This window comes from Mustelus asterias, chromosome 17 (genome assembly GCF_964213995.1).
Source record: "Mustelus asterias chromosome 17, sMusAst1.hap1.1, whole genome shotgun sequence".
In the NCBI taxonomy this organism is placed as follows: domain Eukaryota; kingdom Metazoa; phylum Chordata; class Chondrichthyes; order Carcharhiniformes; family Triakidae; genus Mustelus; species Mustelus asterias.
Window position 1 is genome coordinate 76,164,683 of NC_135817.1, and position 24,578 is coordinate 76,189,260.

General features: G+C 47.3%; 1 protein-coding gene across 1 annotated transcript in view; it reads left to right on the forward strand.

Annotated features, from left to right (window-relative positions):
- Window positions 1-887: 887 nt before the first annotated feature.
- The window catches only part of bace2 (beta-secretase 2), a 66,764-nt gene continuing 43,073 nt past the window's right edge, over window positions 888-24,578 (forward strand). Inside the window, exons 1-2 of the mRNA XM_078232997.1 lie at window positions 888-1,431; window positions 10,329-10,417. Of these exons, the coding sequence (XP_078089123.1) occupies window positions 1,168-1,431; window positions 10,329-10,417 (353 nt within the window). The 5' untranslated portion in view covers window positions 888-1,167. The remainder of the gene's footprint in view (window positions 1,432-10,328; window positions 10,418-24,578) is intronic.

Sequence of the window (24,578 nt, forward strand, 5' to 3'; positions counted from 1 at the left end):
CAAGTGTCCCTGGAAAGGGAGCATGTGGTGTTCGGGGGCACAGTTGATGCCTTCCGTGCCCGCTGGGCACCGCAGGGGTATATTATAGATCCCTTTAATCACATTTTAATTTGATGTTTTAAGTTTCCCTTCTACTTTGTCTTTTTTTTCAGGCGGTTCCCCTCCTTTTGGGAGATGCCCAGTTTCATTTGTCCCCTCGTTAATTTGATTCAGTTCATTTGGTTGGTCAAAAAGATTGGTCAGAAAGGGTGGCACGGTGGCACAGTGATTAACACTGCTGCCTCAGCGCCAGGGACCTGGGTTCAATTCCTGGTTTGGGTCGCTGTCTTTGTGGAGTTTGTGTGTTCTCCACGTGGGTTTCCTGCGGGTGCTCCGGTTTCCTCCCACAGTCTGAAAGACGTGCTGGTTAGGTGCATTGACCCGAACAGGCGCCAGAGTGTGGGGACTCGGGGAATTTCACAGTAACTTCACTGCAGTGTTAATGTAAGCCTTACTTGAGAACCTGTGGTCCTTGCCCACCCACCTGATGAAGGAGCAGCGCTCTGAAAGTTCGTGGCTTGTGCTACCAAATAAACCTGGTGCTACCAAATAAACCTGTTGGATTTAACCTGGTGTTGTGAGAACTCTTACTGTGCTCGCCCATTTTAAATGCAGCTGTTACCAATAATCGGACGTTTATATTGGAAATGGGGAGCTATAGATTGATATGTGGTCCAAAGTTTTACGCTGCCGGTTCCCTCTTGGGGGGAAGAGATCTTTACAAGTTACAGAGAGTTAAGAACCCTGGTTTCACATTCTCCACTAGGGGTCTGTCCAATACTCCAAAAAAGTTTTCCATTCCAACAGCTCGTCACATCCGCTCGAAGTTCTGGGGAAGTCCTTTGCGGAATGTTGGATGAGTTGTCCCTCCTTGAAAGTTTCAGCTCGGCACGGGAGCTGTTTATTTCCAATTTTTTTAACTTCTCAATAGTTTGTCTTTTTTTTAAAGTAGGAAAATAAGTTATTTTACTAAGTGTTTGGGGATGGGGGGGAAAAGAGAGAAATTCACAATGAGTTAATTTCAGTAACCCGGAATATCAAGATGAAATAACAAAACAAGAGGGTTAATTTCTGCGGAGTGAACGGGACTGTGCTGGGGTGTGTTTTTGTTTGGAAAGGGGAGCTGAAATGAAGCTGTTTGCGGGATTGTTGGTGTTCCTCTTGGTCTCAGGGGTTTACTCCGCCCAGAACCTCCTGCTCCCCCTGAAGATCTCCTCTTACAATGGCTCGGGAGAGTCTCTGTTGGACAAGCGGAGTGCACTGTCAGGGGGCATCTCTCTGGCTTCCCAGCCTGCCGGAGCAGTCACCTTCCTCAACATGCTCAACAATCTCAAAGGAGATATCGGGAGAGGATACTACCTGGAAGTGCTCATCGGGACACCCCCACAGAAGGTGAGAAATGCGTTGCTTGTTTTAAGGGATTTTTTAAAAAAAGTGATATCTTATGAGTACAAAAGTTTCTCTTGTATTCAAAAGTTGTAGGAATAGAGTTGTAACCATAGAAATATGGTTAAAGTGGCCCAAACCATGGCAAAATATGTGTTTAAACCTCCTGCACTCTCCTATTTAACACTTATGTCCAATTTATAGCCATCTGACCACACCCCCCAAAAAAAAACAAAACCAGGACACACTGCATTTATTGGATACTGTTAATCCCCAATTCAGATTAATACCCCAACCAGTCAGTAACAAGAGACATCCGCCAACCTCCCCCTCCCCTCCCCTCCCCTCCCATGTGAATTGCCACAGGTTGGTGTTTTTGCTGTTAAAACTCAGAATCGCAGAAGTGTTGGGCCGAATGGCCTCCTTCTGTGCCCCAATGTGACTGCACCAGAATCTCTCCCTCTTTCCCCCCGCCCCCCCCCCCCCCATTCGTTTTCATGCTACTGCTTTTTCATATAATTTTCTATTAAACTGGCCTCAGATATGTTTGGTTATTGTGCTGCATCTTTAATTGTTAACGATTGTTCATCAGCCCGTCTTGTCCACAAACTTGATTTTCTTTCCCTTTCTTTTCCTTTGACTTTCTCTCTCTCTTTGCCCAATCTTTTACTCATAGAATCCCTACAATGCAGAAGGAGGCCATTCAGCCCATCGAGGCTGCACCAACAATAATCCCACCCAGGCCCTATCACCGTAGCCCCAAATATTTACCCTGCCTCTGACACTAAGGGGCAATTTAGCATGGCCAATAAACCTAACCCATATATCTTTTGGAGTGCAGGAGGAAACCGGAGCACCCGGGAGAAACCCACGCAGACTCGGAGAATGTGCAAATTCCACACAGACAGTCACCCAAGGCCGGAATTGAACCCGGGTCCCTGGCACTGAGAAAGCAGTGCTAACAGCCTGCCTGCCTGCCTCCCATATCCCTTGATCCCTTTAGCCCCAAGAACTATATCTAATTTCTTCTTGAAATCAGACAACATTTTGGCCTCAACTACACTGTGTGGTAGTGAATTCCACACATTCACCACTCTGGGTGAAGAAATTTCTCCTCACCTCAGTTAAAATCATAGAATCGTACAGTGCAGCAGGAGGCCACTTGGCACCGATTGCAATCCCACCCAGGCCCTATCCCCATAACCCCATGCATTTACCCTAGCTGGTCCTCCTGACACTAAGGGGCAATATAGCCTGGCAAATCCACCCAACCTACACGTCTTTGGACTGTGGGAGGAAACCGGAGCACCCGGAGGAAACTCAAGTAAACACGGGGAGGACGTGCAAACTCCACACAGACAGTGAACCACGCAGGGAATTGAACCTGGGTCCCTGGTGCTGTGGGGCAGCAGTGCTAACTATTGTGCCACCCCTAAACGTTCTAAAAGGTTTACCCCATATCCTCAAACTATGACCCCTAGTTCTGCACTCCTCCACTATCTGGAACATTCATTCTGGATCTACCCTGTTAGAATTTTATAAGTTTCTTTGAGATCCCCACCCACTCTTTTAAACTCCAGTGAATATAATCCGAACCGACTTAACCTCTCCTCATATGACAGGAATCAGATGTTCACCACCATGCTACATAAGACTAAAATTTAGAACGTTGGCTGCAGGTCAACAGATGAGTGTTTTGATTTGTGTTTTAAAGTAGCCCCGAGGCTCTGTACGTGTCAGTGTTGAGCACATAATTAAAATAAAGACTGAGACACTCCTCTGCCCGAGAAATTTAGCTGTCTCTCCTCTCAAAGGACTATCTTTTTGACTATTCTTTTATCTGACCCATCCGCCGTGCTAACTTGTTTCTGCTTCCCTCTGCGTGTTCCCCTGTTTCCCACACTTGCACCCTCCCCCCCTCTTCTGTCCCATGTGAAGGTGAGTGTGGAAAAGTAATCCGCTTTATCACGGGTGGCACAGTGGTTAGCACTGCTGCCTCACAGCGCCAGGGACCCGGGTTCGATTCTGACCTCGGGGTCACTGTCAGTGTGGAGATTGCACGTTCTCCCCGTGTCTGCGTGGGTTTCCTCCGGGTGCGCCCAGTTTCCTCCCACAGTCCAAAGGTGTGCCGGTTGAATTTGATTTGATTTATTATTGTCGCATGTATTAGTATACAGTGAATGGTATTGTTTCTTGCACTGTAGAGCCAAAACATATCATTCATAGAGAAGATGTGGAGATGCCGGCGTTGGATTGGGGTGGGCACAGTTAGAAGTCTCTCAACACCAGGTTAAAGTCCAACAGGTTCATAGAGAAGGAAAGGAGAGTGTACAGAATATAGTGTTACAGTCATAGAAAGTTTTAGAAGCGTAGAACGAGAGGAAAAGATAGGATTAGATGATATGCTGGGCACAGCTTGCAAGAAGTCTCCTCGCACTGGCGCCATCTTGGAACCACATAAATGGATTGGTCATGGTAAATTGTCCCTTAGCGTCCCAAGACGTGTAGGTTAGGGGGATTAGCGCGGTAAATGCTTGGGGTACTGGATAGGGCGGGGTGTGGGCCTGAGTAAGATGCTGAGGGTCGGTGTAGACGAGATGGGCTGAATGGCCACATTCCACACTGTACGGATTCTTATGAAATATAAATCTGTCATTCCTGTGGGATATCCATATGGAAAATGTGAATGCTTCTCCTGAATAAAAGCGGACACGTGTCCATTTATGATGGGTAGCACACTTTTAAAATGAAGTTGACATTCTAAACTACAAGCAACTGTTTGTTATATTAGCAAATGAACAGCATGTTTTTGTTTGACATGTCAGTTGCAACTTTGAAATACCCTAAGATACTCCCTTGTTTAATATTAGTAACATTCTACTCGTGAAGAAGGATAGGCCAGTCACATTTCAGCCTTATTTTGTCCACTGTGTCGATGCAGTTTTTTTTCCCTTAGTCCCAACTCGAATAGGCTTTCACTGAAACATTAGCCAAATTTCAATCCCATTGGATTAGACCAATTTGAGAAATTGAGCCCAAGTGTTGTTCTGTTTGGGCTGCACTTGTATCCTGGTTACTATCTTGTGTGCTGGATAGATTGCTAAAGGTAGGAACAATCAATAAGGATCTTATTTTCCTACTCTCTGGAATATTTTTGCCCTGGGTGGGGTACTTTAAGCTTATGAGAAATTTGAGTGGATGAATTTGGGGCAACATGGTGACACAATGGTTAGCACAGCTGCCTCACAGCACCAGGGACCCGGGTTCGATTCCTGGCTTGGGTCACTGTCTGTGTGGAGTCTGCACGTTCTCCCCGAGTCTGCGTGGGTTTCCTCCGGGTGCTCTGGTTTCCTCCCACAGTCCAAAGATGTGCGGGTTAGGTTGATTGGCTATGCTAAATTATCCCTTAGTGTCAGGGGGATTAGCAGGGTAAACACGTGGAGTTACGGGAATAAGGCCTGGGTGGGATTGTGGCCAGTGCAGACTCGATGGGCCGAATGGCCTCCTTCTGCACTGTTGGGATTCTATGAATTATAACTTTAAACAGCTGAGTCAAAAAATGAGGGATGATTGAATGAAATAGACTGGTGGCAATTATTGGACATTCTGGGGGAGGATATGTTTTAAATGTATAGTGCTGAAAATGCAGGAGGAATATGTACCAAAACCAATCAAAATCCAGCAAACATGACCCACAATTGATTAACAAACACGTTATGCTGGTAAGAAGAAAAGCAATATTGCCAAACCCTGCAGAGAGGGGGAGGAAGTGGGGAGGGCGTGTAAACAAATTTAGAACTGATGATGAGCACAAGAAGATAAATATTCCTGCAGTCTGTGCGGAGTTTGCACATTCTCTCTGTGTCTGCGTGGGTTTTCCTCCGGGTGCTCCGGTTTCCTCCCACAGTCCAAAGATGTGCGGGTTAGGTTGATTGGCAAAGCTGAATTGCCCCTTAGTGTCGGGGGTTAGTAGGGTAAATAAGTAGGGTTATGGGGATAGAGCCTGGGTGGGATAGTTGTTGGTGTAGACTTGATGGGCCGAATGGCCTCTTTCTGCACTGTAGGATTCTATGATGCTTGCATTGAGTATTTGAAGAATGTATGCCGGTATCATGCCATTGCCAGAAAAAAGCAAAGTAAAATTGGCCTTCAAATATAACCCAGACAGGCTTGCATTTATCTAGCCACTTTTCATGTCAAAATACCCCTTCAAGACATTTCACGCAATTGCATTGAGGCAAGAAAGTGCTCAAAACACACAATCAGATTGTGAATAGATCATGTTTATAGTTGAAGAAGACCTAGAGCGAAGATTTAAGGCAATGGTGAACAGTATGCGATTTTGAGAGGTGGGTAGTTTGTTGAAAGCCGGTTAGGGTAGTCCCCGATTTCAATCCAAAGAGATAAAGCAAATATAGATCCATCAGTGTTTCCTCCAACCCGTTCTAAGCCTGAAATTCATTTTCTTTTTGAATCTTTCTGTGCCTTCAGCTGTCTTCTCTGACGTTAGTTAAAATCCACCTTTTCCTAAATTAATCCCTCCTTGCGTGTGCATAATCAATGACCCCACGCACCCCGGACATACCCTCTTCCGTGGTGGAAAAGATACAAAAGTCTGAGGTTGCCTACCAACCCAACTCAAGAACAGCTTCTTCCCTGCTGCCATCAGACTTTTGAATGGACCTACCTTGCATTAAGTTGATCTTTCACTACACCCTAGCTATGACTGTAACACTACACTCTGCACTCTCTTTTTTCCTTCCTCCCATGTACTCTATGAACGGTATGCTTTGTCTGCAGAGCGCGCAAGAAACAATACTTTTCACTGTGTCCCAATACATGTGACAATAATAAATCTAACCAAAAATGACGCTTGTGGGCCACTTTGGCAGCATTGAAAGCTGTGAAGGAATTCAAATTGTTGGATTAAATAAGCTTTAACTGAAGCCAAATGGTTCCATTGCTTAATCATGTGCACACTATCATTAAAAAATGAGCCAGCAACGCGTAACTTCTGATTCACCATGAGCAACAAGGTGGAAACGTGGTTACAGCGTAGCATGATCGGCGTTGTAAGTTATCCGAATCCCTTGGCACATGTGCCTGAATTAAGATTTCTAGCCTGCAACTCCAGCTGAACTGCACCTTCTTTCTCTGCATGAAAGCTAGACTTCAGGGTTCCGGTGCACCTCACGTGGTTCCATGTGACCCGGAGTGCTGACTGTGGGTGTTTTCCCCATGTGACTGGGATTATAACAGCGCGCTTCACAGACCCATCTCTTGTTCTTACCGCCTACTGATGGAATTATTTCTGCGCAGCGTTAAGCCAAAGCTGCTGGCAAAAGTAATTCCAGGAATAAAAAGAATAGCAGTATTTTGCAAACAAACGGCTGGTCTGCAACTCCTCCATATGTTATCTGACAGGCTGTGTGTCTGATTGTTCCGCAATGGAGGCCTTGGGTGCCTTGTGGAATCCAGGCTAATTGATGAAGTACTGTAATTCTGAAGACTAGTTGATCGAAAGTCGGATTTCAGTACACTAGCCAGGAACCCTGTGTTGCATTCAAAGGCCCCATCTTTCTATGGGTGGCACGGTGGTTAGCACTGCTGCCTCACAGCGCCAGGGAGCCGGATTCAATTCCAGCCTCGGGTGACTGTCTGTGTGGAGTCTGCACAGTCTCCCGGTGTCTGCGTCGGTTTCCTTCTTGCTCCGGTTTCCTTCCACAGTCCAAAGATGTGCAGGCTAGGTTGTTTTGGCCATGCTAAAATTGCCCCTTAATGTCAGGGCTTTAGCAGGGTAACAACATGGGGTTACAGGGCTAGGGCTTGGGTGGGATTGTTGTCAGTGCAGACTTGATGGGCCGAATGGCCTCCTTCTGCATTGTAGGGATTCTATGATTCTCTGACATTTCCCTCCATCCCTGCCCAAAACCTCTTCCTAAACCTGCACATCTTTGGACTGTGGAAGGAAACCGGAGCATCCGGAGGAAACCCACGCAGACACAGGGAGAATGTGCAAACTCCACACAGACAGTGACCCGAGGCTGGAATTGAACCTGGGTTCCTGGTGCTGTGAGGCAGCAGTGCTAACCACTGTGCCACCCAGTGCCTCGTCCAAAAGATGGCATGTCTTTACACTGTCGGCATTCCTACAATGCTGCACTGGGGAATGTCCACCGAGATTCTGTGTTTGAGTGTCTGGAGTAGGACTTAAACTTATGCACCCCCCACCCCCCACACTCCAAAGTGAGAGTGCTACCATCGAACCAGGTCTGAAAAATGCTGACCTGGTGCAGATAACAGCTTCAAGGGCGCCCATCCTTCTGCAATATCTGTCTTGAGTTCCTACCTTTCGTGGTTTGAGGTTTATCTGAAGTTATCGAATGCCAGGCTTGCTGGTGACCACCGGATTAGGGAGGTCAAAGGCAATTTGTGGCATGTTCTTCCCAAAACTTTATTTCCTGATAGGAATTTGGGGGGAGAGCAAGATGAGAACTTGCGGCATTTAAAATGAATTGAATAAGTGAGGAGAAAAGACAGCCTGGGGATAATGGGCTGAATGACCTTTTGGCCTGTATCATTCTTTGAAACTTGATGTCTGTGTCAATATACGCGATCTTCTTGGAGATCCTCTCCACTTGGAGCCGGCAGTTTGAGGTGTCGATGGTAGTCATGATGTGGAGATGCCAACGTTGGACTGGGGTAAACATTTCCACTCCATCTGACGAAGGAGCAGCACTCCGAAAGCTAATGGCATTTGCTACCAAATAAACCTGTTGGACTTTAACCTGGTGTTGTTAAAACTCTTACTGTGTTTACCCCAGTCCAACGCCGGCATCTCCACATCATTCTTTGAACACCAGCATGGGTGTGGCCAAGAGTGGAGGTTTTTGACAGCCGGTGAAGCAATTACTGAGAGCGGACAAAATGAGAATTTATCACCAAGAAGGGGAATTAATTTGCTCCTGATCCATTCTTTAAACATCTCGTCGTTCACCCACGACATCTCACTTCTGCTTCTCTCCTTCCTCCCCCCCCCTTCAGTGAATGTGACTCCGATCTATATTTCTCCACTGGTCACCTTGCTGACTTCATGGGATGGGTTTGGGGTGTGGGTGGTGGGGAGACATGATGGTCCTTCGTGGAGGGTGCAGGCAGGTGGGCCAGGCTGAGTTAGCTTATAGCTGGACAAGGCTAAGAAGTGATGGCCGTGCCATTCTTGCTGCCGTGACAGCTGCTGAATCTGGTAGTTCTCGCCTCCCAGTAGTTGCCTGTGGCTGTTTAAGTTGTATAATTGCTGAAATGTGAGGCATTGCGCCTTGTTTAAATATTAGAGTTGCCAATCTGTTTCTCGAGTGCCAGCTGGTTGTCGCTCTACACTGCTGAAGGAGGCCATTCGGCCCATGAGTCTGCACCAACAGGGCATCTTACTCAGTCTCGCCTCGCACCTTATCCTCTAACCCCAGGCATTTACCCCACGAATTGTTTAGCCTCCCAGCTGTAGTCCAGTAATAAAAGATGATGCAGGTCCAGCTTCTTCAGACTCATAGAATCCATACAGTGCAGAAGGAGGACATTCAGCCCATCGAGTCTGCATTGACCACAATCCCACCCAGGTCCTATCCCCATAACCCCATGCATTTACTTACCTAGTCCCCCTGACAGGGGGCAATTCAGCATGGCCAATCCACCAAACCCACACATCTTTGGACTTTATTCTGCGGGTGGATTGGCCATGCTAAATTGTCCCTTAGTGTCAGAGGGACTAGCTAGGGTTAAGGGTTAATTTATGGGGGTAGGGTCTGGGTGGGATTGTGGTCGGAGCAGACTTCTTTTTCCTCTTTTTTTTTACAACTCCAGATGTACTCACCCAACACCCTGTGCCACCTGTAACCCCTTTATATATATCTTGGTGCGTACTATTAAACAATTAACATACAAATGAGGTCTAAAGTGGAAAGTTGCTGTTAACCCATTCCTAACACTAATCCCCCTGACCTATCATAGAAATATAGAATCCCTACAGGGCAGAAGGAGTCTGCACTTTCTCCGCGTGTCTGTGGGTTTCCTCTGGGCGCTCCGGTTTCCTCCCATAGTCCAAAAATGTGCAGGGAGCAGTAACTTTGCCCATCAAGTCTGCACAGACAACAATCCCACCTAGGCCTTATCCCCGTAACCCCACATATTTACGCCACTAATCCCTCTAGCCTACATATCCCGGGACACTAAGTAGCAATTTAGCATGGCCAATGCACCTAACCTGCACATTTTTGGACTATGGGAGGAAACCGGAGCGCTCGGAGGAAACCCACACAGACACGCGGAGAAAGTGCAGACTCCACATAGACAGTGACCCAAGCCGGGAATTGAACCCAGCTCCCTGGAGCTGTGAGGCAGCAGTGCTGACCACTGTGCCATCGTGCCGCCCACATCTTTGGACTATGGGTAGAAACTGGAGCATCCAGAGGAAACCCATGCAGACACTGGAAGAACGTGCAAACTCCACGCAGACAGCCTCCCAAGCTGGGAATCGAACCCAGAACCCTGGAGCTGTGAGGCAGCAGTGCTAGCCGCCATGGCGCCCAATGTGGGGGCATCCTGGTTAAAGCAATAAAGTTGTTCATGGGGCGGAGGAGAGGTGGATGGTACCAGCATTGCCATTTTTAAGAATTTGAACCCCTTCTTCTTGCTTGTAGTTGGCCCGCGATGGTTTAAATCCTTCCCCTGCCCTCACCGATGTGATTTTTAAGAAAGCTGTATTTTATTTTCCTCCAATCTTCTGGCCTGTCCAGAAGGCAGTGAACCTTGCATCTTGCCACTCCTTGCTTTCTCTCTTCCCTCTTTTTTTTCCCCGAATGTATACATTGTTTTGTAATGGTTTGTTATGTCTCCTTCACTTACAGATGAATATACTGGTTGATACAGGGAGCAGTAACTTTGCAGTAGCCGGTTCGCCATCTGTCAATGTGAAGACCTACTTTAAAACAGAATTGTGAGTACTCGGACATCAGCAGGGGAGGAAGCTGAGAGCTGCAGAAACATTGTTGTAGTAAACACAGAGTTAACGTTTTGAGTTGAAGTGACTTGTTAAAGAGTCATATGGGCAGCACAGTGGTCAACACTGCTACCTCACAGCACCAGAGATTCCCGGCTTGGGTGACCGTCTGTGTGGAGTTTGCACATTCTCCCCGTGTCTGTGTGGGTTTCCTCCGGGTGCTCCGGTTTCCTCCCACAGTCCAAATGATGTGCGGGTTAGGTTGATTGGCCACGCCAAATTGCCCCGGAGTGTTTTGGTTAGAGGCTAAGTATGTGGAGATGCGGGAATAGGGCCTGGGTGGGATTGTTGTCGGTGCAGACTCGATGGGCCGAATGGCCTCCTTCTGCACTGAAAGGATTCTGTATTGGGCTCAACTCTGCTTCTTACCCCACAGATGCTGCCAGATCTGCTGAGCATTCACAGCGCTTAAATGAATACTGTGGGTGCTGGAATCTGAAACGGAAAATGCTGGAAAATCTCTGCAGGTCTGACAGCATCTGTGGAGAGAGAATAGAGCCGATGTTTTGAGTCTTGATGACCCTGTGTCAGAGCTCAGAGCTTTGTGTTTTTTATTTCCAATTTCCAGAATCTGCAGCACTTTGCTTGTGTTACAGGATAAATTGTTACCAGTTTATGAAGTCAGAAATCTTAATCGAGAAGCATATCGTGCCGATTGAAGGTCTTTATTGTGGAAAATGTTTCTATTTTTGCACAAGTCACATTGAGGGGCCGTGGCCCAAAGTGTCCCGAGGCTGAAAAAGCTGATGGTGGGGGAGGGTGAAACAAACTCGCAATTATCTCGACCTCTCGTAGTCTCCGGATACCCCCAAAGCACCTCATGACCAATTTCAAAAGTGAAGTTATTGGTATGTAGGGAAAGACAAAAGCCACTGTGTACCCGGCAAGTTCCCATGACCAGTTAATCTAGGGATGGTGTTTGAGAGGAAATGTTGGCCAGGACACCAGCAGAACTCGCCTGCTCTTTAAAACATGCCATGGAATTGTTTTATGTTCATCCATGCGGTCTGTAAGAAACTTGGTTTGTTCTCACTGGAACGATGGAAATTGAGGGGCGATCTGATAGAAGTCTACAAGATTGAGGGGCATGGACAGAGTGGATAGTCAGAAGCTTTTTCCCAGGGTGGAAGAGTCAATTACTAGGGGGCATAGGTTTAAGGTGCGAGGGGCAAAGTTTAAAGGAGATGCATGAGGCAAATTCTTTTACACAGAGGGTGGTGGGTGCCTGGAACTCGCTGCCGGGGGAGGTAGTGGAAGCAGATACGATTGTGACTTTTAAGGGGCATCTGAACAAATACACGAATAGGATGGGAATATGGTTAGGGGGTTTTAGCTCAGTCGCGCAGCATGGTCAGTGCAGACTTGGAGGGCCGAAGGGCCTGTTCCTGTGCTGTAATTTTCTTTGTTCTTTGTTCATCTGGTTTAACATTGTGAAGATGACACTTTCAACAAAGCGGGGTTCCTTCAGTGCCGCGCTGCAGCAGCAGCCTAGACGTGCTGAGCTCCCTGGAGTGAGGCTTGAACGTGCATTTGTGAGTCCGAGATGAGAGGGTGACTGCTGAGCCAAGGATGACATTTCAAACGTGCCAAGGCTCCTTTGACAGCACCTTCCAAAACCTGTGATCTTTACCATCCAAAAATAAACAAAGGCAGCCAACTGATGGAAACACCACCACCTGCAAGCTCCCATCCAAGCAGCACGCCATCCTGACTTGGAAGTATATCACCGTTCCCTCATTGTCGCTGGGTCAAAATCCTGGAACTCCTTCCTTAGCAGCACTGTGGGTATAGCTGCAGTTCTCCACCTTCCCGAGGGCAATTAAGGATGGACAATAAATACTAGCCACTGCTATTCGCATCCCAGGAACAATGTTCTGTTAAACGGACAGGCATGAACATAGAGGAGCACAAGTATGCCGTATGGCACCCTCAACCCTGCTGTTGATTCATTAAGATCAGGTCTGGTCTTCTGCCTTAACTCCACTTTATTACCCCATCCCCATTTCCTGTGATTCCCTGAAATGTCCAAATGTCTATCATGAGGCCACCCTGGTACTGTATGAAATTTAATGACCTATAAAGTAGGTTCATTTTGGAAAAATACCAAGTTCAAATTAAGGCTGGCACAGTGGTTAGCACTGGTTCAATTCCGGCCTTGGTTGAATGTATGTGTGGAGTCCCCATGGGTGTGCTCCAGTTTCCTCCCACAGTCTAAAGATATGCAGATTAGGTTGATAGGCTAAATTGCTGTCCAAAGATGTGTAGGTGAGTGGGGTAATTGGGGTGGCACAGTGGTTAGCACTGCTGCCTCACAGTGCCAGGAACCCGGGTTCAATTCCCAGCTTGGGTCACAGTCTGTACGGAGTCTGCACACTCTCCCCGTGTCTGCGTGGGTTTCCTCCAGGTGCTCCGGTTTCCTCCCACAGTCCAAAGATGTGCGGGTTAGGTGGATTGGCCATGCTAACTTTCCCCTTAGTGTCAGGGGGCCTAGCAGGGTAAATGCATGGGGTTATGGGGATAGGATCTTGGTGGGATTGTGGTCGGTGCAGGCTCGAATGGCCTCCTGCACTGTAGGATTCTATGATTCTAAATACGTGGGGTTATGGGGATAGGGCGTGGGTGAGATGCACTTTCGGAGAATGGGTGCAGAATTGCTGGGCCACACAGCTGCCTCCTGCACTGTAGGGATTCTATGATTCTAAATCCATGTTCAACTATGACAAAAATGTAATGTTTTGTTGTGTGTAGTTTTCACACGGCTCTGTGGGATTACATACAATTTCTACTATAGATGTGGGAATTAATAATGGAACAAGTGTTGGGAATTACACACAGGCTTGGATCATTCACTGGCATGACATTTGTATAAATTCATTATTTGGACTGTAGCAGACAGTAGCACAGAACGTTTTTCTTTGTTTTAAAAGTTGCATTATTTGAGATGCTGCTGCACATTTATCTGAGTGTTTGAATTTGAATGAGTCGCATAATGGCCTTGTTGCCCATTTGATCAGTGTTATCTCACTGGAAGGGAACGATAACCATTTGGTTCCTTTCTTCCCTGAATGTTGAGGTAATTTTTCCCGCCGGTTTTATGGTTTGCTTTCGCTAATCCATCGTTGTGATTGGAAAGAGTCATTTTTCTCATCATTTTAAGTAACTTTGAAAATGGGGATGGCTAAATAGTAACCAAGACAGGAGCTCCACAGACGTGCGTGCGTGCGAGTGCGTGCGTGCATTAGTTGTCCATGTGCTGAAACTAATTTCGTCAAAATTACTTCTTCATAATGGACCCGTCTATTTGAGACGTTTAATGTACGTGAATTAATGGTCAGTAGCTTAAGCAATCGTTTTGTCAAGAATATTGAGCCAGTGTACTGGGAAAGTGTGAGAATTCCCATGGTGACTGTTTCCCAGACCATTAACTTGTGGTTCTCTGCACTGTGGCCCTTTCAAAGATCTGCCTTTTACTTGCTGGTAAAAGATGCATTTAAACCTCACCGGCTAGCCCATGTGTTCATTCCCACTTCACTGTGCCCCTACCTGTCTGTTGAGGGCTAATTGGGACTTGGAGGATTTGCTCCAATTTAACCAGAGTTTGTTGCCCAAACCTTACTGAACGGGACCAATGTCTTGTGCAATCAAAATTATGGCAAGCACAGGTATTAATAGAATCCCTACAGTGCAGAAGGAGGCCATTCATCCCAACGAGTCTGCACCGACCACTATCCCACCCAAGCCCTATTCTTGTCACCCCACGTAATCCCACTGACACTAAGGGAAATACCACCCAGACCTGTTCCCCGTAACCCCAAGTATTTACCCAGCTAATCGCCCTAACCTACACATCTTGGGACACTAAAGGGCAATTTGTCATGGCCAATCCACCTAAGCTGCACATCTTTGGAGTGTGGGAGGAATCCGGAGCACCCGGAAGAATCCCACGCAGACGCGGGGAGAACATGCAGACTCCAAACACACACCCGAGGCCGGAATTGAATCCGGGTCCCTGGTGCTGTGAGGCAGCAGTGCTTGCCACCGTGCTGCCCGTATTCTGCTGCATCTTTCTGCTCCTCTGTTGTACTTCAGCCATAAGTAAGTTGGATCGGGTAGATAAATTTATGTGTTTTTATATTGAGTTACACAACAGCATTTCACTACTTTTTAAAGGTGTTATTTTGTTGACTTGTGTTATTTTCCACTGGGAAATGGATAGAGTGTGGTCTAGATTTGGAATAGGCTCCAGTCAGCAATATACCATGTCTTTAAGTGTTTGATCAACTTTGGCATGCTAATCTAAATGTGTCATGTGTAAGGATAGGAGTTTCAGCTCGTAACCTGTATGTTTAAAGACATTGTCAACCAACTGTGGATATGGAACCACATTGCGGGGTGGAGAAAGGCCATATTAGTCTATTTTCTAAGTGCTAATGTATTGTGAAATTGTGCAGGTCCTTTATGAACCTTTTGGATGTCCCAAAGTATTTCACAGCCAGTTAGATACTTGATGAAGTTGCCTCGCTATTCCAATTTGGGGAAAGGTGGCACGCAACCGGCACACACCGTGTTCCCACAAACAGCGGTGAGACAACTGATCAGATCATTTGAAAGCAAAATACTGCGGATGCTGGAATCTGAAACAAAATGCTGAAAAATCTCAGCGGATCTGACAGCATTTGTGGAGAGCGAATAGAGCCAACATTGTTCTGACGAAGGGTCATCCAGGCTCAAAACGTTGGCTCTGTTCTCCCTTCACAGATGCTGTCAGACCTGCTGAGATTTTCCAGCATTTTCTGTTTTTAATCAGATAATTTGTTTTCCTATTCGTCTATTAAGGACAGGGCACCAGATAAACGTCCTTGCTGTTTAAAGTTCCGTGAGATCTTGTTCATTTGTAAGAGAGGACAGGGTTTAGCATCTCTGTTTGGAAATTGCAGCACTCCCCCGGTACTGGAACATTGGGACGGAAGTCGGCCTTGCAATCCATCAAGCCTATTTTGCCAATCAATTGGATTGTCTCTATCTTAACTCCATCTATTTGCCTTCACTCAGTATCCCTTCCTACCCTTGCCCAGTGAAAGATTATGGGTGGAAGTCTCAATTTTTGAGACTAAGTACACTAGCATTCCCGCTGGCCAAAATGGCAGGATCCTGCACCAGATTCTTTGCTTGGAAGCTCATTGATTATGCATAGGTCAGTTCCCCACCAAATCACCCGGCGAGCTGACTTGATTTATCTGGCCGCCATCAGCTAGCCGGTTCAACTGTCCAGGTGCTACATGTAAACGCCGTTCGAGCGCACACGTATCTCTCTCTCTCCAACTGACCAGATCCTGCAGGATATCCGGAACCCACAGGGGAAAGGCTCGCAGCCTCAACAAGAAGTCTGTTCCTCGATTCAACCTTCTGAGCCCATCACCTGTGAGGCACCCAGGCCCAACTTGGGCCTCTAACAACCCCATCTGGAGTCTTCATGTCTCTCCTTCCAGCACACAATGTGCTATCCCTTTGACTCCCTTATTTGAGCGTTTCAGGCAGTCTTTTTGGGTCCAGCTTCCCTCTATCCTCCATTATTTGTCATCATCCTCCACCTCCTTACACCTCTGCCTACCCACCTATCCTACCATAGCCCTCGTTCGACATTTCTTCCTGTCAACCCATGCGCGCGCACATCTGTCATCATCAGCTGCCCATCCCTGGTTGAACTTTGGACCGTTGGAGTGGGGGGGGGGGGGGTCCATGAACCCTGTAGCAGTGCTTTGTGCAAAGACAGCATTCAGTACTGCAGACGTGGCACAGCGCAATGCAGGTCGGCTATATTACACTCGCCTCGAAGTCTCCAGTGAACTGAGATCTGCCTTGCGCAAGTTACTCTCTTCCAAACAGGCCTGAAGCCAATGTGATTTGCTGCTGGCCTGATTGGAAGGCTGATGAGATTCTGGTGATCCACTGTTTTAATGAGCCGTAAGAAGTTTAACAACACCAGGTTAAAGTCCAGCAGGTTTATTTGGTAGCAAAAGCCACACAAGCTTTCGGAGCCTTAAGCCCCTTCTTCAGGTGAGTGGGAATTCTGTTCACAAACAGGGCATATAAAGACACAAACTCAATTTACAGAATAATGGTTGGAATGTGAATACTTACAGCTAATCAAGTCTTTAAGATACAAACAATGTGAGTGGGGAGAGCATTAAGACAGGTTAAAGAGATGTGTATTGTCTCCGGACAGGACAGCCGGTGAGACTCTGCAGGTCCAGGCAGGCTGTGGGCGTTACAAATAGTGTGACATCAACCCAATATCTCGGTTGAGGCCGTCCTCGTGTGCGGGAACTTGGCTATCAGTTTCTGCTCAGCGACTCTGCGCCGTCGCGTTAATGAGCAGTCGTCAGATGTGAATGGTGTTCACGGCCATGGGAGAACCACCATGCCGCTGGAGAATTGCAGACTGTTTTTACGCCGTGCGTTTCTGACTTCTAGCTCCTGTTGGATTCTCCGATCCTGCCTAATGCCAAACCCAGCATGGACGGGATGGGGAGAATCCTGCCCTGTGGATCTCTGTCTTGACAGCACCAATTGTCCCAACATTTGTGTAAAAGAATTCCATATTTCTACCCATAGTGTAGAAACGATGCTTCCTGATTTTCATTTTCTGTCTCTTGGTCCTAACTGTAGATTCTGTCCCTCCATATAATAAGAAGCACTTGGACAGAGGTATGCAAACGGATGCCTTGTGTGGAATTTTCCTTTTCTTTTAAGAAAATGATGCTAATGCTGTATTAGTGCCTCTTATTCCTCTCTCTGACTATCAGTTTATCCTTCCATGTTGCGGAGCAGCACAGTGGTTAGCACTGCTGCCTCCCAGCGTCGGGGACCAGGGTTCAATTCCAGCCTCGGTTGTGTGTGGAGTTTGTACATTCTCCCCGTGTCTGCGTGGGTTTCCTCCGGGTGCTCCGGTTTCCTCCCACAGTCCAAAGATGTGCGGGTTAGGTGGATTGGCCATGCTAAATTAACTCTAGTGTAAGGGGAATTAGCAGGGTAAATATGAGGGGTTTCCGGGAATAGGGACTGGGTGGGATTGTGGTCAGTGCAGACTCGATGGGCCGAATGGCCTCCTTCTGCACTGTAGGATTCGATGATTATCTTACTTCATCGTGATGCTGACGGGCTTAGCAGCAGCCCAACACATTCCAAAGTGAAGGGTCATGTTTGAGTAAATAACCAAGGGGAAGCAGGAAGTTGTTTGTTTTTTATTATATTCCAAAGTCCATCAAAATTCTTGTACAAGCGGCACGGTAGCACAGTGGTTAGCACTGCTGCTTCACAGCTCCAGGGACATGGGTTCGATTCCCGGCTTGGGTCACTGTCTGTGTGGAGTTTGCACATTCTCCTTGTGTCTGCGTGGGTTTCCTCCGGGTGCTCCGGTTTCCTCCCACAGTCCAAAGATGTGCAGGTTAGGTTGATTGGCCATGCTAAAATTGCCCCTTAGTGTCCTGAGATGCGTTAGGTTAGAGGGATTAGTGGGTAAATATGTAGGGATATGGGGTAGGGCCTGGGTGGGATTCTGGTCGGTGCACACTCGATGGGCCAAATGACCTCTTTCTGCACTGTAAGGTTTCTATGATTTCTAAGATTCTCTGGCTAGCAGCCAGCTACCTGCGTACTCAAACCCAATGTACCAGGAAGTACAGTGATTTGTGGAGTAGAAAATCCAGTCTGTTTTGTGTGCGAGACACCTGATGAGGAATGGCTGAACCATGTGTCTGGGGAGGAACTATAATTTTATGTTGACTGAGTCACGCCACCTTTTCCCAGCATTAGGAAGATGTTGATATCTATTTTTAGATGTGGTCCACTTAATATCTTGAATCAAAAGTCCTTTATAAACTTGCCTAATATTTATTTATTAGTGTCACAAGTAGCCTTACATTGACACTGCAATGAAGTTACTGTGAAAATCCCCTAGTCGCCACACTCCGGCGCCTGTTCAGGTACACTGAGGGAGAATTTAGCATGGCCAATGCACCGAACTAGCACGTCTTTGGGACTGTGGGAGGAAACCGGAGAACCTGGAGGAAACCCATGCACACATGGGGAGAACATGCACAGACAGTGACCCAAACCGGGAATCGAATCCGGGTCCCTGGCCCTGTGAGGCAGCAGTGCTAACCACTGTGCCACACTCAACCTATCTACCTCTCTCTTCAGGACAGGAATATTTATTACAGGAGCTGTTGGGATGTGGACAGTCTCCGATATTTTGGCAACTAACATCAAGGAGCAGAAATCTCTCCAACCAGCACATTCAATTGACTCAATGTTCTAACTGTTTAGAGGCTAATCATCAACCCAAATTTCTAAACTCTTACTCCCACCTCCAAACTGGTGAAAGAAAGACACATTGTGAATGGAGAAAGGTTAAATGTGGTTTTGGAGTCCAAAGGATGCAATAAGATGGCGGGGGTGGTTGGGGGAGGAATACAAAATGTCTACGTGCAAACGGGAATGAGCAGAAAATGGGATGCAAGTGTGAGGTTTTGTGGGCATGTAAGTGAGGCTAGAATAATGTCGCTGCGGAGTGTACGGTGCTGTGGAGGAGCTTGAAGTGAGGAGAGTGGCTATAGAGTCCTACAAGAGGGAGTGGTGTGTGCTGCAATGATTGGATGAGAGCGCTGATTGGCAGAGCACTAAGTGCTGAGGAAGCATGCTGTGCAAGATCGATAAGGACTCAAGGGGGGGGAAAAAGGATTAGACGCTTATGCTGATGGGGTTTGATGAGCCGACTCTTGCAGCAGCAACACCGGCATGCACCAGTTGGACTGAACGTGCGTTATGAACAAAAGGCCGCATTTTAAACTCTGATTTGTGTGCAAATGTGGGGTCTACAACAGGAGTGGGCAAGAAGTGCCCATGTTGGCACTGAGGCCCAGGCCCATTAGCTCCTGGAGCTTGGTTAGAAGTAGTTCTGGGAAGAGTCAAATCTTCCTGGGATGAGAGGCTTATCTTATAAAGAAAAGCTGAACAGACTGGGCCATTACCCATTGGAGTTTATTAGACTGGGAGGTGACTGTAGTAAGTCTCCGGAGGCAGACGTCCCTTTACTAAAATCCCTTTATTTACAAACTCTAACAGGAGTACACAGAGTGCGCGCAGTCTATCTCCGGGGGTGTCGGAGGAACCGACACTGCCGGTTAAGTGCAAGGCAAAGACTCCCTGATTGGCCCATCGATTGGATCCTCAATCAGGGAGTTCATATTCCAATAGGCCAACCTCAATGGCCTGATTGAAGTCATTACAGTGACCTTATTGAAACAAGTCCTGAAAGGACTTGATAAGGTGGATACTGGGAAGATGTTTCCACTTGCAGGGAGACTAGAGCGACAAGACACCGTCTCCCTATTTTTAGGAAGGCGATGAGAAGTTTTTTTTTCCTCTAAGCGTCGTTACTATGTGAAATTCTATTCCCCAGAATGCTGTGGAGGCTGGGCCTATTCGAGGCTGATGGATAAGGGAGTCGAGGTTTATGGATGACAGGCACGAGAGATCACAGCCAGATCAGCCGTGATCTTATCAAGTGGCAGAGCAGGCACGAGGGGCTGAGTGTCCTCCTCCTGCCCCTAAGTCCTATGACATTGTTGCCATTATCTAGAATGGATCAATCCTAATCGAGAGGACTGGAAAATGGGAGCAGGATTTGCCCCTGCAGTCAGGGGATCTGAGGGAATTGAGCATGGAGACTGCAGTGCATGCTATCTGAAAGATGCAGTGCAGCATCTCCCAAGCTTGCGCCCCCCAGTGCCTGGAAGACCAAGGGCAGTCGGTGCATGTGGACATTACCTCAGTGTTGCATGATATCCCGTGTTTTACATCTCTTCCCCATTCCTCAATTGTTGCTTGGTCAAAATCCTATGTAGCAGCACCATAAGAATCCACGGAAATTGCAGAGACAACGAGGGATGTACTGGAACAAAAATACCTGGTCGCTCAGGCCCGCGCCCTGAGATTGATTTTATTTTCAACAACGGTGGGTTCAAACCTGCTAAAAGCGAGGTCAGGAATACCAACCTGCCATACCAATCATCAGTCTGTCCCAGGGAAGGGTTAAAATCGGACACGAAGCCTTTAAATGTTAGAATGCTGCCAGCATATTTTTAGTCCTGCCATGTGACAGAATTAAAGCCAAAAAAAAATTAAGCCATCGGTCAAAGGAGGAGGGAGTTTCCATGGAGCTGTCAGCAGTCGGAAGGCTGATGAGAATTGATTACCTAATTACTAAGACGCGTGGCGTTAAATGTATGGTGCAAACTGTTAATATCGCTAACATCTTATCTTCTGCATTCTGCACCAGTTTTCTATTCGGGGAAACTTCTGAGGAGAGTAAGTTTCACTGAAATGTACCCTGACCTCTGAAAAAATCTGGCACTAGCAATGAAATATCAAACTGTCCACCATAATGACGATTCCTCTTGGATTATCCCTCTTTAACACAGGCAATCTGCAAACACTCAATAATATCTGTGGTAGATAATATTTGGGTTGATTCAGGGACAGTGATGAAGCCGATGACAGCTGGGGCATTCCAACCCCATTCATAGAAACATGGAAGATAGGAGCAGAAGGAGGCCATTCGGCCCTGCTCCGCCATTCATTACGATCATGGCTGATCACCCAACTCAATAGCCTAATCCTGCTTTCTCCCCATAACCTTTGATCCCGTTCGCCCCAAGTGCTATATCCAGCCGTCTCTTGAAGACATTCAATGTTTTGGGCTTTTGATTTACACAGCTGTGAGTAAGGGGGCAGGATGTCCCTTTTTATTCATTCATAGAAACCCTACAGTGCAGAAGGAGGCCATTCGGCCCATCGAGTCTGCACCGACCACAATCCCACCCAGGCCCTATCCCCACATATTTACCCGCTAATCCCTCTAACCTACACATCTCAGGACTCTAAGGGGCAATTTTTAACCTGGCCAATCAACCTAACCCGCACATCTTTGGACTGTGGGAGGAAACCGGAGCACCCGGAGGAAACCCACGTAGACACGAGGAGAACGTGCAAACTCCACACAGACAGTGACCCGAGCCGGGAATCGAACCCGGGACCCTGGAGCTGTGAAGCAGCAGTGCTAACCACTGTGCTACCGTGCCGCCCCCATTCTGGGACATGGTGTTGTTGGCTGGGCCAGCATTTATTGCTCACCCCTACTTGCCCTTGGAGTGCAATTCAGAGTCACCACATTGCTGTGACTCTGGAGTCCCACGTAGGCCAGACCAGGTAAGGACGGCAGATTTCCTTTCCTAAAGGGCACTAGTGAATGTGATGGGTTTTTACGACAATAGTTTCATGGTCATCAGTAGATTCTTAGATTCAAATTCCACCATCTGCCTTGACGGGATTTGAACCCAGGTCCCCAGAACATTAGCTGAGTTTCTTGATTAATACCACTAGGCAATCGCTGCCTCTTTCATAGCATGTGCTCTTCCCAGCCATCAGTATGGCACAGAAAGTTATGTCCATTGACTCCCACAGTGCCCCGCGGTGTGTGTCCTATAGCTCGGTGTTGGAGAGGTGAGCAGCTGTAAAGGCCTGAGGTAAGGATTTGGAAGTCTTGTTTGGAGCTATATAATGTAGCAGGTTAAACACTGTACTTGCCTCAGATTAGGGCTGCTGTCTGACCTTGGGGAAGGTAAGAGGTAAAATGGCTGAAAAAAGAGCAAGGATACTTGGGGTGTGGGGGGCGTCTCTTCTTCATTCCTTCCGCTGTCAGCCACGCTGCTTGAGGCTTGCTGTGCAGGAAGGAAGGTTTGGGATATTGGTGCAGCATCTTCCCACATACAGCATATCAAGGAAAGGTTCCAGCGTGCAGCACGAGCCAGGGTACTCAGGCAAAAGATGGCAGAGCCTCCAGGGAGCAGCAAGGAGGAGGAGGGTGAGCTGTTGCCCTGAGCGAAGGGTCTACTGGAACAGGTTCAGCTCAGGCTGTAAAGGCTGAATGGCTCACTCCTGCTCCAAGTGCTGGGTTCTTTAACATGACTGGAAGGCAATGCAGGCGGAGACTTTGAATGTCTCTGCACAAGGTCAGAGATATCTGTGCCACGTCAGACCTTGTGCAATGAACATCAAGTGTCCATGCCCTGTGCCACTTGCAGTCAAAGTTACCATGGGCGGCACGGTGGTTAGCACTGCTACCTCAGTGTTAGGGACCTGGGTTCAATTCCTGGGTCACTGTCTGTGCAGAGTCTGCATTTTTTCCCAGTATCTGCGTGGGTTTCCTCCGGGTGCCCCGGCTTCCTCCCACAGTCTGAAAGACGTGCTGGTTAGGCGCATTGGCCGTGCTAAATTCTCCCTCAGTGTAACTGAACAGGTGCCGGAGTGTGGCAGCTAGGGGGTTTTCACAGTAACTTCATTGTGGTGTTAATGTAAGCCGACTAGTGACTAATAAATAAACTTTTATGCAGCTGGATCCTTGCAGGGCTTATTGGTCAAAACATTGAATACAGGAGTTGGGACATCTTGTTGAAGTTGTACAAGACATTGGTAAGGCCACACTTGGAATATTGTATACAGTTCTGGTCACCCGATTAAAGAAAGGATATTATTAAACTAGAAAGGATGCAGAAAAGACTTACTAGGATGCTACTGGGACTTGAAGGTTTAAGTTATCAGGAGAGGCTGGATAGACTGGGACTTCTTTCTCTGGAGCGCATGAGGCTGAGGGGTGATCTTATAGAGGTCTATAAAATAATGAGGGGAATAGATCAGCTGGATAGTCAATATCTTTTCCCGAAGGTAGGGGTGTCTAAAACAAGATGGCATAGGTCTAAGGAGAGAGGGGAGAGATTCAAAAGGGTCCAGAGGGGCAATTGTTTCAGAGGGTGGTGAGTGTCTGGAACAAACTGCCAGAGGTGGTAATAGAGGCGGATACAATTTTGTCTTTTAAAAAGCATTTAGACAGTTACATGGGTAAGATAGAGGGATATGGACCAAACGTGGGCAATTGGGACTAGCTTAGTGGTTTTTTTAAAAAAAGGAGCAGAATGGACAAGTTGGGCCGAAGGGCCTGTTTCCATGCTGCAAACCTCTGGCTCTGCGGTAGCCTTCTGCAGAACCTTGCAAACAGCTACCTACCATCTGTGACCATTGCCCTCCACTGGCCAAGGGAAACACATCAAATTCCCTGCAGATGTGGAGTCACAGATCTAAAGTGCAATTGGGTGAATAACTGGATTTCCATAAGTACAAGGTCTGGTAGATTGTACCCACGTCATCACTGGAGGCACACGCACACACACACCTAGTAATGGAAAGTAATTTCAGTCCACCAACATGCAGCTTGCGTTTGAGCACAATAAAGGTTTCCTCCATGTGTGAGCGCAATTAGCTGTCGTGACGCTTTCATCTTGAGGGTCTCAAATCCGCTGCAACTTTTCAAGCCCAGACCTTCGGTCCGTGACTATATTACCCATTGAGGAGGTGGCTGTTTACTGCACCAATCGGAGACAGGACTACAACAGCATTTCTGGCACCAGCCACCTTCAGAGCAGGACGCTCATCAAGCAGGATATTAGTCTCTCCAAAAAAAAATGTTTCCTGGACCGCTCGGGAGGAGCACTGGAATACTCACCTGCAAGGGTGTTGAGAATAGCGGTGGTCTGCTGCATGATATGGCACTGTGAAAGGATGTATAGATGCAGAGCTCAGTGATGGAGACAGCTTATTGGGGGAAGGAGGGAGAGCCCTTTGACCCAGGTGAAGGTGCAACAATATAGGTAGAAGGTGACGATGAGGAAAATGGCGAGAGGCGTACCCAGATACTTGGGACAGTTGTTGCTGTAGTCCCCAGGAAGGACCTAATGCAGAGGAGGTTCTCCTAAGCAGCATTGATGATCAATGGCAACTTCGACAACAAATGGCTTGGAAGTCATTGCGACACATATTCTAACCCTGTTGGAATTTTATAAGTTTCTATGAGATCCCCTCTCACTCAGCATAGGTGCTTCTCATCTTTCAGGAGATGCCCAATACCCCATGAGAGTCTGAAAAGTGCCCTTGAGACTATTTAGCATCACAATGGTTTCTGTACCTGATTCAGTTCCTGGAT